Raw genomic sequence first — 20625 nt, 5'->3', positions numbered from 1 at the left:
TTAACAATATTTATGAAGTGATGTAGCAGAAAGTCTAAGATCAGGAGTTTCAAAGGGAAGCAAGACATGGTCCATGCCCTCAAGGGTTTATAATCTAGCGGGAGAGTTAGATTTATTGCTAAATAATGAACTGCAATGTGATTCATGCAGTAAGAGAAATATGGAAAGAAACAGGTGGATTTGAGAGGAATGGTCAGGAAATTCCATGCCCGAATAGGGCTTTGAGGAATAAATAGGCTATCACATGACCAACAAAATGGAGAGAAGGTCAATGCAAAGTCACAGAGATGTGAAACAGTGGTTAGTGTCACTGGGCCATTAAGGGTATGGTCAGAAGAGGCGGGAATGACGAAACGGAAGTGATCTAAGGAACACAGCTTTAGCTTGAGTTTCAGACCTTGCGTGTCCAGCTGGCTGCTGGGGACCTCCACCTGGATGGTTCCAGGCCATGGCAAGCACTATGTGATCAGAGCCCAACTGACCACCCTTTCCGCCATGGTTCCCTTCCTTCCCTGGTCCCATCTGAAACCTGTTCTTCCTCTTCTTTCTCCCTATATCAGTTAAAGGACGCACTACACACAGTAAGCTCATTATACCAGTTCTTGGCATCTTCAGATCATATAGCACCTAGAATGATCTGGTTTTTTGGCATTTTGGTTTGAAGGTGTCTTCTCTGAGGTTGTCAGATGAATACTAAATTTACATAGATAACTACACATGTAAGAGGAAATAGGGGAAAGCAACATGTTCCAGAATGAAAGGAAAAGCAAGTTATCATGGAGTATATCAGCTCAGGAAGGCCCGTGGTATCAATCACTTTATTTATTTCTATCTATGTAGAAACCAAAGGGAGAGGAAAAGGCAAAGATGGGGATGTCTTCATACCCTTGCTCCTGCATATAGGGATATGCCAATTCTCTTTTAACCCATTTTAAGTCTTTGCCATCAAAACAAATGTGAATTCACTTCTCTGCTTTTTGGCTCAATAGATAATATCCAAAATCCCTGCTGCAGCTTAAAAATTCCTGGCTTGTGACCATCCAGCTTTATCTCCTGCCCCCACTCACTCCCATCCTCTGTACCCTTTGACACTCTGCTTTAGCCACACCCAACCTCCACCTGATGTCCAAGCACATCTTTTCCCTTCACACTGTAGGTTTTCCCTGTGCTGGTCTCTCTGTCACTCTTCCCAAGTCCCTGGGGGTCACCACCATGTCTTGTTACCTAGTGACTTACTACTGGGTATTGTGTATATATATACACATATATATATATACATACTCATTACTTTCAGATTCTGTATTTGCAAATTTGCCAACTTTCTAAAACTTATTTGTAATCCTCAAGTCAATACTCACTGTTCTTTCCTGGTCATTCTTGGGTATGTGCAGAATGGCACAAAAATGGTCACTGATATTCATGCACATTCCCAGCCGAGATCAAGCAAATGTGGCCTCTGCCTTCCTGTTTCAGCCCTCATACCGTAAAGAAGTATCCTTTTCAAGGTGTATTTAGTACCACATTCTTTTTTTCCATTTTTGTGCTTTTTGTCAGTGATTTTGCTGTTTAAAATGGCCCCCAGGTACAGTGCTAAGTGTTGTCTAGTGTTCTTGAAAGCAAAAAGGCTGGGATATGCCTTAGAGAGGAAATATGTGCGTTAGATAAGCTTTGTTTAGCCAAGAGTTTTAGTGCTGTTGGCTGTGAGTTCAATGTTAATGAATTGACAGTATGGTACATCTAGAAAAAGGAAGCGGAAATGCACTGATCTGTAAGCGAGGCTACTCTGGAAAGTAACTCGAATAATGCATGACGAAGCTGTGGAAAAGATGGAAAGTGACTAAATTTGTGGATTCATGAAATGATGGCCCATAAAAAAAGGTATTAAAAAAAAAAAACATTGTAGTGAGGCTGAAAGCCAAAGAAATTTATAGTCACATTACTCAGGGTCCAGAAAATATTAAGCCTTTTTTTTTTTTAAATTTATTCATTTGAGACACAGAGATACAGAGAGAGAGAATATGAGCAGGGGGAGAAGCAGAGGGAGGGGGAGAAGCACGCCTCCCGCTGAGCAGGGAGCCCGAAGCGGGGCTCAATCCCAGGACCCTGGGACCATGACCTGAGCCGAAGGCAGACGCTTAACCTTCTGAGCCACCCAGGCACCCCACTATTAAGCCTTTTTGACTGTTGTTTTACTATAAAGAAATACTGTGGATAAATAGTTGTAAGAAACTTATATTAAGTAAGGCATGTCTAAACAGAAATGGACATAGAACAAAGTTGTATATTGATTGGTTGACAAAAATGTTGTGAGTAGAGGCTCATAGGAACCTAGCCCTATTTTTCTGCTGGGAGCAGTGGTTCAGAACTGTTACCTGGTGACAAGAAGGGACTGCTGCTTCTCACTATTTCTATGCCACATTGTCTTCTTTGTATCCACACCTCTGCCTGCCCAGTGTGCCACCCTCATGCAGTGTTCGGTGAACGCGTTCTGCATGAACAAACGATGCAGGAAGTTTTGCTTCAAAGGAACAGCATTACTTGGGATTTTGAGCCTCATCTGTGCACAAGGAGGATGTGGGTTGGGAGGCATCTGGGTGGCCTGTTGGGTGGGATTGCTAGAATGGAAGTCAACATGCAATGTACAAAGGATGTAGTCTGCCCAAGGCACGTCCAACACAGCAGTTGTTCAAACTTCGTGGCTTTACAGTGTTACAATGCTGTACCTTCAAGTGTTTATTTCTTAATCCCTTGTGCAGTCAGCCCCCACTGATTTTGTTTTTGTGTCGTGAGTGACACTCCCCTTTGCTGGGATCTATTTTATTTTATTTTATTTTTTATTTTTTATTTTTTTTAAAGATTTTATTTATTTATTTGACAGAGAGAGAGATAGCGAGAGCAGGAACACAAGCAGGGGGAGTGGGAGAGGGAGAAGCAGGCTTCCCTCCGAGCAGGGAGCCCGATGTGGGGCTCGATCCCAGGACCCTGGGATCATGACCTGAGCTGAAGGCAGACGCTTAACGACTGAGCCACCCAGGCGCCCCTGCTGGGGTCTATTTTAACCCTCTATGTTATTTTCCTGAGAAGAAGACATATAACCAGTTTTTCTGTAGCCAAATATCAAAAGACAGAAGTAGAACAATGTCAGACCTAAGAATTTCAGGTATGCTTGCAATCGAGTTTGAATTCATATGGTCTAGGGTCTCGGGACATTCGTAGCCAGTGGCTGCTAGAATGACCACCATGTTCTCTTCTTTCAGATGGAAGGACGAAGGGGGCAACTGAAATTTCTCCTTGGCCTCTGAAAGGCAAAACTTTCAAGTAAAGGGGGAAGGCATGAGGGAGACGTGCAGAGAGCAGAGTTTGGAACATTTTTACGGGGGCATATGGTCTTTTGGGCTAGTGGCTTTTGCAGCCTGTAGCTGAGAACGCTAGGGAGAGCCTGCTTACTTAATTTGGAGCTACTTTTGTTATCTTTTAGAAGTAAAGCAGAGAACAAACAGAATGAAGGCAAGAGGCTTAGAGTCAAATGTGGCTACTCTTCTTGGTCTAGTGGTGCAGCCAGAAGTCACCTCATCACACCTCAATTTGTTGTCTACTCAGTGAAAATGAAATGTAGCTAGAATTTACTGAATCTTTGATAAAAAATACCATGTGTTTTTATAACTTCCAGACTTAAGAACAATGAAATGTAAAAAAATAAGCCCTTCCCATCACTTTAATGCCTTAGACACAAATTAAGGCACCCAGACTGTTAGTGAATGTTGGTAACAACATCCTTGTATTTGGCAGAGATACTGAATACAGGTTTTCCACTGACAGGATGAAGCATGAAAATCAACATATATTTTATAGAAAATAGGAAATATTTAATGTATATAAATTTATTTGCCTTGGCAATTATTTATTTACAATTGATGATTGATACCAACAATTGAGGTAAGAATATACATGAGGTATAAATATAATATTTAAATGCAATATCATATTTTACTTCCATTGGCAAGATAACAATGAATAAAACACTGTGGTATTTGACAAACAAGCCTGATGCATCCTTTCCCTCCTTTTTCCTTTTTTTTTTCTGTAGACGCACTGTGTTATGCAGCAGTGATGTGATTAGTACGTGCGTAAAAATAGAAAAGCCAGTCAGATAATTTGAAGAGAGGAGTCTTCAGAAATACAATCATATTTGTTTTTAGTGTCCTCTTGCTTCCCAGAGTGTATGGTCTTAGGGCCAGCAGCATGAGCATCCCCGAGACTTGTTAGAAATGGAGACTCTTACTCCAGACTGCCTGAATCAGAGTCTACATTTGAACCAGATCTCCAGGTGATACAATTCGATTCCTCCTTGTGTGTCTATCATATTTTCCAAACACCTAGGATTCCATCTCTGGACCGGTATTAAACTAGACTAAACTTCGTTAATCTTGTCTTTGCATAGGAAAGTAATCCATCCTATATGGTTAAATTTAAGATGCATGGCAGAAGTGAATTTGTTTTGTTCACAGAGCACTGCCCAAATTGAAAATTATGGGTTTGCTGGCACCTTCTTGTGTAGGCAAGGAAATGAAAAATTCCTGGGTCATAATTCAAATAGTATGATTTCCCTTGCACCATACAGAATTCATATATAGCATTTTTTATTTCTCTCAATAAAAGAATTGCACATTGCTGATAGGAAGAAACATTACATAATAACATAAATGCATACAATACAGAAAAGGGGAAAACTTATTTAATTTTTTTTTCCTCCCACACCAGTTGCTAAATTATGATACCAATCTCTCATGGATTACCAAAGAAAATCTCTCCCTGAAACTGAACATAATAACTTATCTTCCTCTCTACAGCTGTTGAATTACAATAAAAAAAACCCCCACAACTTAAATCCATCAGCAATTGGTTAAGGAGAGTCAATCAGCTTAGTCTATACAATAATAAATAAGGTTGGGTCAAACACCTGGGTAAGCTTGACTGGCTAATGAAGAAATATGAAATTAAGAAACCTGTTTGTATACTAATTGCAGAGCATAGTTTTGGTCTTACCATTAATTTAAAACCCTGTCTTTCAAATTGCAAAACTTGAATGAAGAGCATCGTATGTAGCAAAATAAGAATTCCCTGAAACTGTGATGGTCCAGGACTCTCGAATGACATCGCCTCCCCTTGCCTGGCTTCCAGAGTTCAATTCAGTGCAATATATTGGTAAGAAAATGCCAATTAACTGCGACCAAACAGGGCACTGGTCATATAGAATGACATTTAAGAACATGATGAAATGTATCTATGAAAACTTGATAAAACACAGAGGCTCCCTTTGGCTGTGAATATGCAAAGGCTACGCTATTTGGCTCTAACCAGCAGGGAAATAAAGTTTCTTTCAGTCACCCTGTGCTGACTCCAGTGGCCAGTGGGCATCTGACATTTCCCTGAAGCTGCAGCTGGCTGGGTCCCTGGGCAACTGGTCCCCCAGCCTTACCTTTGGTCACAACTTCTTCCCCACTTCTGTGCTTTTTAGAGGAGTAAGTGTTCTTTTCCTGGCTTTATCCAACACTCCACGCTCCGTTTTTGAATAACACAAACTGACAACACATAAGAACCTTTGAATGTTGTTTTCCTTTGGTTCGCTAATCTTTGGTTAAACATCAGGGCAGACTGACAGACTACACATTTTCACACCTCGGTGTTAGCAGCAGATTCTGCTCCGCTTACAGGACAGTGGGGGGATGGGCCCAGAGCAACCTGGAAAGAACCACGTGAGTGAGGAAGGGACTCACTGAGTCAGACGCGTTCCTTTTCAAAAGACGCAAATATATATAAAATTGGTATTGTACATATATACAGTAAAGATAGAGATATACACACATATGTACATATGCTATACAGACATTTATTTACAGTTACGAATACGCTTCTTAGAAGCCTTTAAATAGTAAATTAGGCAATGCACAAGGAATAATCCATTTAATTTTAAGTAACATAGATAAATGTTCTGATTTTTAAAAATATTATATTAGTAGGGATGTAGCCATCTCCAGGAGGGCTAGGAAAGTTCTCAGAAATTCTTGCATCTTCAACATTCTGACTCCTCAGTGTTTCCATTTTTAAAAGTATTAACCATGTCATTCAGTCTCTCTTTTTCTATCTCTCTCTCTCTCTCTCTCTTTCTCACGAGCACACTCTCTCCCACAAGTGTTTCCGTTCACTTCCTCTTCCCTGAGTTTGATGTCACACTGGGGAAAACTCAGATTTTAGTTTCTGGACCCTCAGCAATGAGGGGCTGAAAAGAGTTTCTAATCCTGGCAACTTCCGCTGCACACAGATGTCCGAAGCCTTTATTGTACCACTCTGGGGAGTGACCTCTGTGGGGACAAAAATCAGAAAGGAAGTGGGAAAGGCTTTTTCTGAATCTCAGCACTTTATCACAGTAGACAGGGCTGTCCTGTGCCCTGCTCATGAGCGCGCTTGCCTACAACTGGGAGCTGACCCCTGGAGGACCCGAGAACCTCATTCTGTCATCAGGTGCCTGGAAAATGCTTTTCTGACCAAGTATTCAGTCTGTCTTTTCAGCGCTAAGATTCAGACTGAATTCTGGAATTCACTGAGGAATCTCAGTGTCTCCGTACCCAGACGAAGAACTTGTTCCGTCCGTGTCATGACTGCCCTGACGGGGTTGGATTTCAGTTAGCTACTTCTCCAAGCAGGGCAACAGGAAGGGACCACACAGGGAGAGCAGGTACGACAGCAGCACAAGAGAAGGGGACGCGCAGTGACTGAGAAGCCACCACGTGGTGTGTTTGCTCTGCGTGAGAAGCACACATAGGTAAGTGGGAACAGCGCTGAAAAGAAAAAAGAGCAGAGGGCTGCCAGAGAATGTCAGAGTTTTAGGAAAGATGAGGAAAAGGAAAGCAGAGAGGGGGAGGCATCAGTAATCATCGATGAAAGCATGCTAGTGGCAGTGAAAAAACAAAGTCTAGTGAAACAAGAAGTCAGGACGACAAACAGGGCCCTGGCGACTCCGCCACTTGAACTGAGGCTCCCAGAGCGTGCCTGCCATCCTGGGTAGTGCACACTTACTTCAGGTCTATCCTGCAGATGTGGGTCAGTCTCGATTTGCCAGAGCCGCACGGTTCTATCAAGTACTGAGAATCCATCACCACGGCCCGCACACCGCCCATGAGCTGGGCTTCCTCATGCTCCACAGAGAGGGACACCAGGGTACACATGCCTTTGGGCAAATCAGTCTTCCAGGTCCTGTAGCAAAACAACCAGCACGTCAAAACTAGGACTAAGAGAGAAAGAAAAACCTGGACACAGCACTGAGGGTTACACCTATATTTTCCTGCTCAAATCCCCATCCTACTTACTCAGATTAAACTAATGGCTTCCATAAGGGTATGTAAAATTTTTACAGTGCCATTCAAAGCAAGCCTCTCAGCCCGCTGACCCAGAGGCCAGCGATGGTCTTGCAGCTTTCCAATCTGCCTTTGGAACCCCCAGATCGAGGCTGCAGAGGTTCTTGGCCATTCCTGAAGGGCTGGTCTTAGAGTTTTAGAATTAGGACTTGTCCATTCCATTCATTCAGCAAACATCTACTGGGCACAGGAGAAGCCACTAAGGACACAAAGATATACAGCTGAGGAAGAGGAAACAGACGTACAAAGAGACCCACAGAACACCAAGGAAGTGTGGTGATGCGGCTGTGCACACAGTGCTCCGCAATCCTGTGCAAGGGAAGGGGGGGCACATGGGAGAAGGCGATGCTCAACTCAGTCCTAAAGGAAAAAGTGAGCTGGTGGTGCTTAGCCTGAAGTAAACTAAACCCATGTGGCTTTCTAATTGTTTTCAAATACCTGCGTGGCTCCCCAGCGGAATGACAAAAGCACAGCTGATCTGACCCCAGCAGGCAGAGACGGGACAGCATGTGTCAGCTCGGGAGAGGGAAGACCTGACTCACAAAGTGCACTCTCCAAAAATGAACCAGGTGGTATGAGGAGTAGTAAGCTCCCTGTTACAGGAGCTATTCAAGCAGAGACGGGGCTACCACTTGGGAAAATGTTGTAGATGGAAGTCGGGAACCATGAGAGCATCTGCATAATGACCATTTCTATCACAGGACATAGGTTTCATTATCATAATCCCAGTTATTTACCTCACAAACCCTATCCCTGGCTTGGCCACGTCATCTATAACTTTGTCCGTCCTGTCCTACCGGACCAGAAAGAGAAACTATTATACGTGCCCCACAAGAACCTGGGAAGAAGCAAGCCCTACACAAATGCTGAGCAGCTTCTCCAGGGGTGCGACCATTCTCCTCATGCGGGATGATATGATTAGCAATAAAGACGGGGAGGTGTACAGATTTGTGAGGATAAAATGGAAAAAGCTGCAGTAACTATCACGGAAGCTCCTAGGGATTTAGAGAAGGAGATAACGCAAGTACAAGTGGCAATCCTGAACGGATTGCTAGTCTAACAGGGCGGCACTTGGAAGACAGGAAGTGTCTCGGCTCTGCGACTTCCCCACCATACTTGTCACTTTCTACCTTCTGGTATCATAACCACAGGCATCCCTGTTGCAGGAACCATGTCTGGTGCATGGTTAATATTCTCGAGTGTTGCGTTCTTCTGCATTAGAGACTCATGACCCACGCACTTTCTCCTTCTAGTTGTGGGTCAACTATCAATGCTGTGAGACTCTGCCTTAACCACTATATTTAAAATTTAACCCCTTACCATCCTCCTATCTTACTTATCCTCCACCTGCCCCCCTCCCCATAGGATGGGTAACATTATCCCCTTACTTATTATTTATTGACCCTCCCTCCCTGATAAAATGTAAACCCCGAGAGACCGCAGGTCTGTTGTATTCACTGCAATATCCCCACAGCCTCCCCATGGGGCTGGAATGATGCTCTGTACTGAGCAACAGGCTGGTGGGACTGCCGGGTGGATCGAAGGAGGGAGGTTCCATGCATGGACTCTGGCCCTCAGCCCCCTCTACGGGGAGGGAAGAGGCAGGCTACGGCATGGCTCTGTCCACATGGCTGCCATCCCAGAAGAACTATTTGATTTGCTGCTTACAAGAGTGAAGGTGTGCAGTTTAAATTCCATGAGATGGCAAATGTCCCCATAACCGTGGTAATAAGCCACACTTAAGACTGCCCACATTCTCCACCAGGATCCCCAGGTTGCTAAGACAAACACATATATTTAGGGAGAAATGGCCCTTCAAATTCAGGGTCCCAAGGACCAATTCCAAAGGCCCATGTGAAAAGTAACCTGGAGTTTGCCATCAAAACGATTTTCATAAAGAAACTATTTGAAATATACATTTGGGAATTTCACTAGCGATTCCTTTGACACTGCTAAATATGGGAAGAGACAGTGTTTGCCATCAGTTATCAATAAAAAAGAATACATTGATTTAATTATATTTTATTTGCTTTCTTAGTTTCCTCAATCCGTGTTCTTTCGGATTCACTGCTGACTCTCCAGCTCAGGGGCACAGCTTCACACCCCCCGTCACGGGCTGAGCTCCCCCTTCCAAGCCCAGAGGGCAGGGGCCAGAACTGTGCCCATAAACCGATCAGAAGCAATGCTTCAACAGTAGACAAAACACTTGCAGGCCTTGTCCGGCCCTGAAATCTGACTGGACATCTGACCTTCTCTGCATAGTTGGACCTTCAGGGTTGTGCCAAGCTTTCCCTACGTGGCAATGAGCTGTGAAAATCCGAAGTTATACAGATGGGTTTTGAAGTTACACACACTTCTGTCATGGGAGTTACACAAACCCAAGACTTGCTTTCGCCAGGGAGGAAGGCAAAATCAGGAGACAAGTCCGATTCGATCCGCATAATTTGGCAGAAAGTGCAACTGGACAAACAGCAGCTATTCTTGGGACTTTGTTCTGAGGAAATGAACAATATTTACGGCCTAATAAACCGTATGCTCCATAGCGAAAGGGGCCAGAAGAGAGGCTGGCAGAGCCGTAAATTGGGTGAAGGAAGCAGGAAGTCAGGCATAAATAGAGCCAAGTCAGGTTTCACGGAGGGAAATGCGCGCCAGCTCAGTGCTCCCAGTGGAGGCTGAACTGCGGTGGGAGAACGCTGTGAAATGCTTAAATATGCAGCTCTTCATCTGCTTTTGGAAAAAAAAAATACCTTAAACTCTAGAGTCAGGCTTACCTGAGAACCACGAAGTCTCGGGAAGGGTGGGGGGCCATGCTGTTCAACACGTACTGATAGATTTCTGTTTGCTTGTCCAGGGTTTCCACAACCTTCCACTGCACAAAATCCTCATCCCACAGGTGGCGCTCTCTCAGCACACGGTTCAAAACCACGGAGGGGGGCGCTTCTACCTCCACAGAGGCCTTCCACAGCTTCAGCGGGTGCCCGTCTCCCACCTTAGGAAAGACACCATCGAAGGCTGAAGAGGTCAACTAGTCCCAACCCACACCTATCGCTCTCCATGGACCTTCACAAAACATCACTGATGGTGTAACTGGAAAGAGTGATTCTGCACACCTCAGGTTTAAAATTTTAGGATGTTCATCTTTAGGCTTAGAGGAAAAATAATAATGATAAGACGAGTAGTAACCACCAACCCATACAGTATGTACTGTGTGCCGGGAAAGATTCTAACGCATTTGATTTGTAAATAGCCGTCCTCTGACCGTGGTGGGATGATGTCCATTATGCAAATGAGAAGCCAGGCAGAGAGAGGCATGCGACTTGCCCAACGTCACACAGTTAAGGTACAGTGATAAGACTGGCAGCCAGCAGCCTATCTTCACAGTCTACACTCGGGTTATGTGCAACAGGGACAGCTCGGCAGTCTCCAGAGTGGATTTTTGACCTGTTCATGGGCGTACCAAGCCCCACGGACAGAACGGCCATTTTTATTTATTTATTTATATATTTTTAGAGGGTGATGGGGAGGGGAGTGGCAGAGGGAGAGGGAGAGAGAGCATCCTAAGCAGGCTCTACACCCAGTGCAGAGCCCGACTTGGGGCTCGATCTCACGACACCGAGACCATGACCTGAACCGAAACCAAGAGTCAGATGCTTAACTGACTGAGCCACCCAGGTGCCCTGGAAACAAATCCCTGCTTCTTACACTGGACTCTTTAGGGGTAATTTTTTCCAACCTCTTGAGATTACCTTTTTGAAAGCAAGATCTGTGTTGTCTGTGCTGGAGCACGTGACCCAGCCTTTGAACTTCTCCTTGGCTTCTTTTTGGAGGCCCTGGACAAGATGTTCCAGGTACGTATGGAAAGTTGCCCCGCTCTCCTCCAGCTGGGTCCCCAGGTCTTCCAGAGTTGGAGCGTGGATCTCAGCCTCCATGTATGAGTTGTGGGACTGGGCTACCAACTCATGCGGGACCTGAACCAACAGATGCACGAAAGAGCAACATACCGAGCTAAAGAGATGCTGAGACTCATAGTCAGAGAAAGCAAAGTAATTTCGTCAAAAACCACAGTATGGGCAATGGGCCTAGTGCCATGGGGCAAGGGATGTTTTTCCAAGATCAGCGGCAAGGCTGGGGTGGGGGAGTTTCCTAAAGTCAGGAAAAACAAATACGTTTCTGAGACTACGGTTATTATTCAAAACATTGCAATGACTTCCCTTTCAGTCTTTCCGTTTTCCTTTTATTTTATCTTTAATGTGTTTTTATTCAGTTTGGCAAAATGTGGCCTCAGGAAACTTAAAGCACACAGACTTAAGGGAAACATCAAATATGACTTAGAAATAGCTTTACCTTTTTAGCACACTTTCCCCATTTACAAATGCCAACTTTACCACAAAAAGTATGCCAGAAGTCTAGCTGAGTTCCTTCTTGAACCTATCTGTGGCTAAACTCATAAGCTGTCACGGATTCTTAGTTAACAGGGATTGCTCAATATCACGCATACGCAGATGTTGAACTTCATCAAGTCCAAGTTAACAAATGCAGCAGAGTTGGCTGGCTGGCCTTGAACCTGAACGGAAGGTAATGTGATCGTTTTCTTGAAAACCATCAGCATAGTAACCCCAGGTGCCTGACGGGCAGAGCCTCAATTACTCAGCCAGCTCCTCACATTTCTTGGAGGCAAAGACCAGAGCTACAGAGGGTACTACTGTCATGGTAAAATCAGGAGCAAGCCCGATGAGCCGCAAATGCAGCCACCATCCCAAGTGTCTTATCTGGCTCCAAGAGCTAGAGGAAGGCTGCTGGAACCTTTCGCTCACCTCAAACAGTCTGTCGCATTCTGTGATCATGTGGGCAAGCCCCTGCGCGGCGGCCAGGTTCTCACTGAGGTCCTTTTGATCTGGCTTCCCGGTGGCGTATTTCTTCTGTATGACTCTGTAATTGAAGGGCAGAGTCATAAGCAGATCCCTCACTCGAGAGCTTTGCGCAACACAGAGCCCAACCCTTTTGTTGTCGCTTCACGCCCGGATGCTGATCCAGATCCCAGACTTTCTCATTTCCAAATAAAAGCAGTGACCACAAGGCCTAGATACTCTGAGTCAGGCTAGGAGTCTGATAGTTCATAATGAAAAGACTTGTAAAAATACAAGGGCAGGCATGACTGCTGGGGGAGAAATTCGTCTATTTCTTCCCCGAGTTTGAAACCAGTCACTGCAGGTGCTAGTGCCTTAAGTCCCCCCCTTTTCTCATTAAAGATTGTAAACAGGGCTTCTTGTACTTCTTCCTCCTTCCCACCCACAGACCACAGCACAACTTCTCGGGCTTTCTGGATCGCAGTGGGCATCCTTCGAGACTACTTGGATTCATATCTAGCACGTGAATTATGGTCACCTCGAAACACTTTCTGATTATAAACTAAATGCTGACAAATCCTTAAGTTGAAATACAACACAAGAAGTTTTTTTTTTTTTAATTTTTTTTAATTCACCTATAGGAAATACCCGGTTTAGGATTATGGTTGTTGATGAGAAAAACCCACCTGGGGGAGCTTTCCTTCTTCAGCAAATTAAGATGGAAGAGGGAGGGGGCCAGACACACGGCAAGGTTCATGGATGTCATCTGGTTCTCCTCCACCAAGTTGACCACGTCATTGAGAAAGCACAGCAGCGTCTGCAAGACCTCCCTGCTCTCGTCGGCCAGAAGTAGGATGGCGGCTTGCACTGCCTGCAGCCGCTGCTCCTTGGGGACATCTACGGAAAAGTGGGTGCCAGGTCATGAGAGCGACGCCGCAGAAAGAGCCAGCCGGACACAGTGTGTAAGGTCCACCTTCCCGTGTGAAGACACACTCCGAGACACGACCATCATCCCCAACCACGGCGACGGCCACTCATGGCACAAAGAAGTCAGTCACTGCTCAGGACCCACAGCTGGTGAGAGGCAGAGCTGGGACGGGAACCCCAGCCGTCCACCTCCGAACCCCCCCGTGCCTTTACAATGAGAGCTATTTGGCAAGGAACGGCCCTGTCCTGGCCTTTCACGGTCTCTGCGCCATCCACCTGCTCAGCTGTGTCCAGACTGGTTTTCTGCTCTGGCTGAAGTTGGCGATAGGCTGGGGCACTGTCAGCCTGGCTTCCCTCATGCCCACCCTCCCACCAGACAGCTTGGGAAGCACCTTTCGGGATGCCCAGGGCTCTGTGGGGCGTGTTTGGACACCACTGTGTTAGGGGACGGCAGCCTCGCCTTTCCCCACCCCTACTGGAGCCGCCAGGCCTCGATGCCAGTTTGGCACAATTAACCATGGTGGGATCCAGCCGGTTGGCCGTCTGGAATGACTCCTAGTGGGTCAGCTCCTTAAGCATCAGCCGGACGCATCTTTCTTTTTCCTACTAGTCACCCAGGGCTTGGTGTGGAGGAGGTGCGTTATTGGCTTCATGTGGTGACCCAGTGGCATGCATTTCATAATCTTGGGGAGAACGGAAATTGAGGTTGTGCTTGGGGAAGAGGAACCAGGCTCGCTAAGGTTATGGAGCGAGTCTGGCCCTGTCAGGCCATTCCCCTTCAGGGTGGTCCTTGTGGGGTGGTGGTGGTGGGTGCTGGTCATGCCGACTTAGAAGGGCACTGGCCCCGGATATATGCTGTGAACTGATAGGGAAAATCACGGCAGATGGGTGCTAGGCACTGCATTTTGATGCCCCGTGGCTGGGTTTATTACTGATCTTTTAGGTCTGACTCACTGCCCTTATTCTTCTTACTCCAAAAGATACCATCAGGAGCTCACTTTGGTTACACTGTCTTTCTTAAAATACCATGTTCTAGAGCAGGTCTCTGCAGTAGGCTGTCTGTCCTCTGAAAGGGTGGAGGAATGTGCCTGTGACAATCTTTGACTTGTGAGAAGAAAATATCAGGACTTCTGATGGTGTTTACGTTTTCTCTCATGCTTTAAAAATACTGATTGGGTATGTTTTATAACATGCACAGTAGATCACAGTAGATCACAGTATATTTCTATTATGAGAAAGATATAAGTATACATGCTCAGATATTTACTATTTGTAGGGTACATGATAAAGACATCTGGAGCCTGCTGCCCCAGAGGGGCTGTGTGTGACCTTCTGCCCGGGTCCTGCTCCTCCCCACCATTGTACATCCCAGCGCTGGGCAAACTCCTGGCCCCGGTCAGCCAGCAAATCCACATTTCTGGAAAAGCCTGACTACATTCAATGTTCTAGAACCCATCTCTACCCCCACCACGTCCAGTGTGTGGCACAAGATAGACCTGGGTTGAGTAGAAAAGAGCCATTTTGTTCAAATTATAGCAGAACCTTGTTCTTTTTTTCTTGCTTGTGCTGAAACAGGAGATACTACTAATGATTTCAAGCTTGTCACCGAAGTGTTAGAAATTCAGTTGAGCCATTGAACTGCTTTTAATATGCTGCTTTAGCTAAGATATCTAGTGTGTACATTGTTTAACTTTAGATGGCTAACCTCCTCTTCACAACAACATTTTTAAGAGTCATCTTGTCATGGCTACATGCTGTCTCAACTTTCCCTTCACTCACTTATTCCTTTATCCATCAAAAAGTATCTTCTATTATTTTCTACTAAAAATGATTGTGAAGGTCAACCATTAATCCCTAAATTCAGCATTCATTTTGGATCTTATCCTCTTGGACCTTTGTCACACTTGACATTCCTGTGGTTCCTGCCTCTTTCTCAGCTCTCAGGAGACTATTCTAGATCTGCGTATCTAAGTGTTGATAATAGCGACCATGCGGATGGCTATCAGCACCTCAAACGCAACATCCAGTTGATTCTGAACACCTCTCCTCTCCCTGCCCTCACACCAGCTCTCCTTCCCCTCTTTTTTTCAGTATTCTCCCAGTCACCAAACTTTAAGACTACAGAGTAGTATCTGATCCCTCCATCCTTCTCCCTCCAGGAGACCAGTGGGTTTCAGCTATTTTCATTATCCATCCAACTCTAATCGTTTGAAGAAAGTCCAAGAAGTAACACAGCTAAAATTAAAACTGCTCTGGAGAAGGGGAGGAAGAACAGTCCTCTTTGACTCCAGAGTCTATCCATGGAACACTGAATTTCCAGTCTCACTGCTGGAAGTCACTGCAGGTAATCCAGCACCTCAATTAATATGTTAGCTCACTCACTAACCCTCCGTTCTTGCACAACCCAATTATCTCTTGTTCAGCACTTCCAGATTCATGGATCACAAGAGCAGTCGTGATGGACATTCACCCTTGTGGCAGACACAGACTTGGCTGCCTACTGAATACCTACTCCCTCCTTCCTCCTCTATAAGAAAATACACTGTCTGTTCGGGTGCCATCTGGAATATGCTCAGGGAAGATGGGCCCTTTCCTTCCCTCATACTCTGGGCATAACCATGTTGGTCTAAACCCAAAGTGGTAACCCCAGTCCTCTTTCCAGTGACTGATTTAAGGGAGAACATGTAGACCATTTCTGGCCTATAGGACCCAGATAAATGCTAGGAGCTTCTATAAATTTATCTCCTTGATAAAAAGAGACATATGCCCCAGGGGAAGCCCTTCTGCTCTCTTCTTGCCTTTGAGTGTGATTTTGGGAAGACACAATCATTGTAAGTTGTGGCAATTGTATTGTGACCTTGAGGGTGTAACCGAGAGAGGCTGACTTCAGCCCTGGCATCACCGAGCTGTGAAATTAACCGACTTTGGAATTTCTTAAGTCCAGATTTCTTGTCATGTGTGATTATAAAATTTCCTTATTGTTTAAACTATTTGTTGGATTTCTGGTTCTGTCTTTACAGCTGAGAGTACTGTAACAGGTAACCCCTTCAACAACACCCAAGGGTTCCTCAGTGCTTAATGAATCAAGTATAAACTCTTTGCCTTGACATTCAATGGCCTTCCTTGGGATGGCCCTGGTCTAATTTTTCAGTGTCACTGGTACTGTGTCATACAGTTACCATTCACACAAGCCAGAAGAATACCCTGGAACCTCCTGGACCATGCTCATGCTATGTGAGTCATTCAAGACATGTTCCTTCCATTTCTCCACCTTCAGCTACCAGTTCCCCACCAAGTCCTAGTCCTCATCTCAACCTCCTTGGATTTTCTTTGTAACCTTATTACGGAATTTCTCCAATCTTGCTGTATGGCAGTTATATATGTACATGTCTCATCTCCCTCAGTTGTAAGATCCTTGAGAGCGGAGAGTAAGTCTTACCCACCCATATCATCTTCAGCGTGCGGCACTGCCCTGCGCATAAGCGGAACTCAGTAAATGTTTGCTCAGCTAAAATAAACACTGCTTTGATCTGGTTTATTGTTGGTGAGTCTCAGAAAGGGCCAAAGGGATTTATTTCTTAGAAACAATCTGGCTTTAACCTTAGACTAGTGTCGACCCTAACCTGAGAACTGATTAAATGTAAAGAATCATATATGATAGTTCCAAACCATGAAGGAGGCTTAACTGGAAAATGCAGCTCGACCTCTTAAGGCAACAAAGTCCTGAACTCTCTCTGTTTGGGCTCACGTGACATGTGTCATTAATTTAACTTAGCCTATTCACTTTGACAAAATAATATTTATTTAGTGGGTCATCACTTTATCCTGTTTTTACAAGTGCTATTTATTATAATCCTTTTTGGATTTGCAATATTGTAGGCTCCTTAAACACAGCACAGAATTCTCTATAGCAAGGATCTTCTTCAAACTGGATCAATTCCATTTGTTGATCCCCATTTCAGGCATATTTTCCTGAAAACTCAAAGTCCACAGGCCAAATATTTTTTTTTTCTAAAGAATCAGGACTTGGACCACTGAAATAATTTATAATCATAACATTATTGCATCTAGAAAAGAGTCACGTGTTCATTTCTACTACCCCCTTTGTAGCTACCTTTAGAAGGATACGCTTTTTAATCTGCAATTGTTTTATTCAATGATTATTTTAATTATAGGGGCTTGCTGAGAATTTTCAATTTAACATCACTTAAAAAATTCCAAGTGAAGATACAAATTCGTTGCATTAAACATAAGCTTGATTTGGTTTGCCTACTTTTTGCCAATTAAAATACACTGTATTAAAATACATTTGTTTTTTATTTCTGGTCATCTTAACACACTTGGCTTTGAATTTCATATATCCCAAGGCAATACTTAATCTTTAAAAACTTGAATTTAAGTTTTAAAAAACATTTATATACAAAATAAATCCTATTGTGTTCCCTTCTCATTTTAAAGTTATTAAAAATACACTGAGAGTTAGTTTTAGACCTTACGCAAAACCCTACTGAGAAGGAAAACTGATGTCAAAAAGGTATTTTCAAATGCTTAACAAATGGCCTGGAGATTTCCATGTCAAACTGGGAACAAAGTTTACTTCTGGAAAGAAGCAGAGAATGATAACTTTTATACATTTCTTTAGGGATTCATGTACTACTTGTGTAACTAGACCTCAGTCTATAGAATGCTTTTTAAGTGGATGGGTGCACATGAGAACACTGATCTGCATTCCTTCCACTTACACTGATAGATGTGGAGGAAGGTCTCGCTGAGCTTGTTGGTGAAAAGAGGCTCCGGGAGGTCCCGGAAGAACTGTTTTACCATATCTGCCACGTCATACGCAGACTGGTCCTCGTAGCTGACATTCTCGGGGAAGTTCTCGTTCATCTGACGTAACGCATGGATTCGAGATTTCACGCCTGATTTTCGAAAAAGACCCACCTGAAACAAGTCACAGGGACAATGTTAGTGAGGCCACCTTCCCCCCAGCCATCCTCTTCCTAAGGCAAGCACTTTGGGAGTGATGAGAAGGCATGGAGTCAGGGCTGGATGAGCAGCAACTGCATCCAAACTAGTAAAATGTAAATTAGTAGGTGAGTTACTTCGGGCAGTAGTTGAACGCTGACTCCCTCTCCCATAAAATAAGGATAAGAATAATAGCCCACCTCACAGGGTTATTGTGGAGACTAAGTGAGAAAATACGTATGGCCGTACTTTGTAACCTGCAGTCTTCTTGACTAAATGCTATCATGTCATTCATTTATCCAACAAGCAGTGATTCAATACCACTCTATCTCAGGCATATTTACACTTGCTAGGCATCATTAGTGAGCAGACCAGACAAAATTCCCTGCCCTCTAGTGTTTACACTCTAGTGGGGGTTTTGAGAAAGTTTGGTCAATGGGAGGTTTGGTGGATCCCACATAAGCAACCATATCCAGTGCACCTTTGGGGGAGAGGTGTAGGGAATATGCTCCTGAAACATAATAATACTATAAGCATGTATTTTGATTTAAAAGTCCTATTTCTTGTCCTTCTTTGGAATCCTCATAATACTCCCTATGTGTGTTTCTCATATGATGCTTGGCACTTATTACTCTGCCTGATTAGTTACTATGTGCATAAGCCGTGGCTCTAGTGAGGATTCCTGGGTGGCATTTTTTCAGACTTCAAGACATTGTCTTAGGCCTTTTTCATCCCTAGGGCTTAGACTCCTCTTCTGCTTGACAAATAAATGGAGCAATAAGGCACCCAGGAGATAATGCTCCTAGTAGGAATGAGTGAGGTGGAGAGGAGCCCTAGGAGAACAGAGATTCCTGCAAGGGTCGGTCGGCAGCTTACACTCCAGGCCCCTCTAGAGGCTCTGCACTCCGGACTTGCCGCTACCCAAGAAAGGGCTGAGTGTCTCTGACACCTGCCCCCACCCCCACGGGCTTACAGTGAATTTGCGTATCTGCTATTCTTAAATGCCTGTAGGGCATCGAGTTGCTCCACCTTGGTCCTTCATTCAACCAACCTCAATCTCTCCTTTTCTCATTCCTCAAGGGCTCACAGGTTGGCCCGTTTCCAAAAAGCAAGGTAGGAACATTCCAAGTGGCCAGCCAGGTAAGCGGCGGCACACCAGGGAGCCACTCCGCCTCCTCCCTATGCCTGGGGAAAGGTGACGGCCGTGTCCGAGGCGGCTCTGCGTGCCAGGTCAGCCTTGACCCAAGTTCAGGTGTCTGAGGAGAGCTCTCTTGGTTATTGCTATAAATGGAGAGCAGTTCTAATTCCTTTTAAGTACAGTGACAGCAAGGGAAGAACTCCAAGCAATTAGAGAATACTCAGGGATTTGTATATGTCAGCTGAATAGATCGCAGGGGAAATGATCCACTGCTACTCTTTGTGGCAATAAAAACCAGAATTCTTGGTAATACTTTTTTTGCATTCCAAGGCTTATCACTCTAATTCCACAGATTGGGATATTCAGGCATATTGTCACTTAAAACGTTAATTGCTCTCTTTTTTATCCTGAAAGTTTGGAATATCTAGAAAATGTATAACTTTGCCGTACTTAGATGTCTCTTCAAGAGTCTAAGGAACACGTGTCATCCTCTGGCAACTACTCCAAATGTCACCAAAGTGCACGAGAAGAAAGCATGTACTGTCAAAGGAAAAATTCAAGTCGTCAAATGAATGATTACTAAAGTGAGATCCATCCTCAATGTGTTTACATTCTCGACTCCTCTAGTTCTGGAAGGAGGCCCAGGACAGTGCCACAGGGCTGTGCTACACGGGAGTGTTCAGAATCCCAGGGCCCGGAAGGTGAATTCCTAAGTGTGACTCACAGACATTTATCCTCCTGTGAATCGGTGTTATTCCCTTTGAGAATTCCTGTTATTTTCTCAGCAGCAGAGAAATATTGATTGGAATCTGTCAAGAGAATAAAGCAGACAAGTGTTTGTGTGTAAACTGCAGAGCATCCACTGTGTCTTGCTGGCTTCATTTTGGGTGCACACTGGTGTGCGTGCACAAACACATCCCAGCAGTGTTTTCTTTGTCTTGTCTGTTTCCAAGTTTCTTTCTAATTTCAGCAAATATTGTTATTTTAATTATTTTTGACATGTCAGGAGCTCTCCAGCTGCGGGCTCTGAGCTGCTTGTTCTGACTTAGATCTCACAGGATGTCCAGAGGGCTGTCAGGTATTTATTTGTTCTGCCTCAGATTCTGACAGTAACCTTCCCGTCCCACCCTTATCTCCCAGGGACGTGGGAAATATCTGTGGGATCTGTGGATTTTTGTTGGAAGCACAGAAGGAAATTTCTTTCCTGAACCTAATAAAGAAAAGGTGGTCTGAACTCAGACCAGATTCCAGATATAGTAGCTAAGGAAGGCAGAAGGGAAAGAAGGAAAGAAACCCCAGTCTTCAAAACTCGCCTTGAGCTGATGAAAAAAAG

The 20625-nt window shown here is 44.5% G+C and overlaps 1 protein-coding gene across 3 annotated transcripts in view; it reads right to left on the bottom strand.

The window, feature by feature from the left end:
- Positions 1–3443: 3443 nt before the first annotated feature.
- The window catches only part of STARD13 (StAR related lipid transfer domain containing 13), a 226214-nt gene continuing 209032 nt past the window's right edge, over positions 3444–20625 (bottom strand). For all 3 annotated transcript variants that reach the window (XM_032403211.1, XM_032403210.1, XM_032403212.1), the window contains exons 8-14: positions 17932–18130; positions 12949–13159; positions 12230–12344; positions 11162–11383; positions 10187–10404; positions 7078–7254; positions 3444–6362 (exon numbers count right to left, since the gene is read on the bottom strand). In XM_032403211.1, the coding sequence (XP_032259102.1) occupies positions 6245–6362; positions 7078–7254; positions 10187–10404; positions 11162–11383; positions 12230–12344; positions 12949–13159; positions 17932–18130 (1260 nt within the window). In that variant the 3' untranslated portion in view covers positions 3444–6244. The remainder of the gene's footprint in view (positions 6363–7077; positions 7255–10186; positions 10405–11161; positions 11384–12229; positions 12345–12948; positions 13160–17931; positions 18131–20625) is intronic.

This window comes from Phoca vitulina, unplaced genomic scaffold (assembly GCF_004348235.1).
Source record: "Phoca vitulina isolate PV1807 unplaced genomic scaffold, GSC_HSeal_1.0 scaffold5, whole genome shotgun sequence".
NCBI lineage: Eukaryota > Metazoa > Chordata > Mammalia > Carnivora > Phocidae > Phoca > Phoca vitulina.
This window is presented reverse-complemented; position numbering and strand designations above follow the sequence as displayed.